This window comes from Haliaeetus leucocephalus, unplaced genomic scaffold (assembly GCF_000737465.1).
Source record: "Haliaeetus leucocephalus isolate CR32 unplaced genomic scaffold, Haliaeetus_leucocephalus-4.0 Scaffold0, whole genome shotgun sequence".
In the NCBI taxonomy this organism is placed as follows: Eukaryota; Metazoa; Chordata; class Aves; order Accipitriformes; family Accipitridae; genus Haliaeetus; species Haliaeetus leucocephalus.
The window spans coordinates 30134502-30135871 of record NW_010972436.1 but is presented as its reverse complement, the minus strand read 5'-3'; the positions used below and the strand labels follow the sequence as shown (position 1 = coordinate 30135871).

General features: G+C 73.6%; 1 protein-coding gene across 1 annotated transcript in view; it reads left to right on the top strand.

The window, feature by feature from the left end:
- The window catches only part of TMUB1 (transmembrane and ubiquitin-like domain containing 1), a 1350-nt gene extending 300 nt beyond the window's left edge, over positions 1-1050 (top strand). The window contains exons 2-3 of the mRNA XM_010563642.1: positions 4-154; positions 463-1050. Of these exons, the coding sequence (XP_010561944.1) occupies positions 4-154; positions 463-817 (506 nt within the window). The 3' untranslated portion in view covers positions 818-1050. The remainder of the gene's footprint in view (positions 1-3; positions 155-462) is intronic.
- The last annotated feature ends 320 nt before the right edge of the window (positions 1051-1370 follow it).

Below are 1370 nucleotides of genomic sequence, written 5' to 3'. Positions count from 1 at the left end.
GGCCCCGGGCCGGCCCCGCAGCCGCGCAGGGTCCCCTCGGTGAGGGGGACGGCGGCCCCGCCGAGCCCACCATGGTGCTGCGGTTGAAGTTCCTCAACGACACGGAGCGCCTGGCCCGGGTGCGCCCCGGCGACACCGTCGGGGCCCTGAAGAGGTGAGGGCCAGGGCAGGCCGGTTCTCCCGCGGCACCCCTGGGGGCGACCCCGAGCCCCGCCGGCGGCTCTGTCCCTCCCCCCGGAGCAGCCGGGAGCTGCCGCTCTCGCCCTGGCGCAGGTGGCCTGCGCCCGTGCCCCTCAGACACCTCCGCTTGTGGTAACGCCTGGGGTGGCTGACGGTAAGGCACGGGCGCAGGGCAGTGGGTGGTCAGGGCAGGTGCTTTCGCAGCCGGCTCCTGGGGGGGCAGACGGAGGGGACGCTGTCCTGGCGAGAGCGTGACCTCTCCCTCCTCGTCCCCCGCCCCAGGGCCTATTTCCCCGGGCAGGAGCAGCAAGTGCGGCTGATCTACCAGGGCCAGCTGCTGCGCGATGACGCCCAGAGCCTGGCCGCCCTGCACCTCGCCCACAACAGTGTCCTGCACTGCCACATCTCCCAGCACAGCCCGGCCCCCGCGCCCGCCGGCCCCCACGCCTCTGCCGACCCCGTGCACGCCGCCCTCAACGTGGGCAGCCTCATGCTGCCGCTCTTCGTGCTGATGCTGGCCGTGCTCTGGTACTTCCAGCTGCAGTACCGTCACGTCTTCACCGCCACTGCCACCACCTTCCTGGCCGGCCTCACCCTCCTCTTCAGCTTCATGGCCTTCACCATGTACCGCAGATAGCACGGCCCCGCACCCCGAGAGGAGCCGCCGCACCCAGAACGCACGAGGTCCTGGGTGGAGACTGCCTGCCGCCGCTGGACCTGGCGGGGGGGCTGAGCTGTGGACTGTGTCCCCCGGGGGCTGCAGGACCTGCCGGTGGCTGGGCACGTGGCCCGCATGCTGGGTGCCCGGGGCCGGCCGGCACCACAACCGGAGCCAGAGCCAGGCTCGCTGCGGGAGGGAGTGCTGTGCTACCTCTGGGGGGGAAAGGGGTGTCCCGGTGCCACCCCCAGGCCCTGCACGGAGCGTCCTCCTGGCCTCCCCACCGGCCCACCAGCCGCCTCTGCCCGGGCCGTGGAAGGGGTCTGCTCCCCCGGGGAGCGGGCTGCCTCCCCACGGGAGGACGGGTCCGGCCGCCTGGCCCCTCCCTGGGGGTGCCGGTGCCGGTGGGGTGGAGGCGATCCCCGCCGCTCTGTTACAATTAAAGAGGAAGGACTGTGAACGGTCGCGGCCTCCCGGTTCTGCTGCGCCGCGGGAGGGGGAACGGGATCGGGGCGGTGGGACGGGCGGGGCT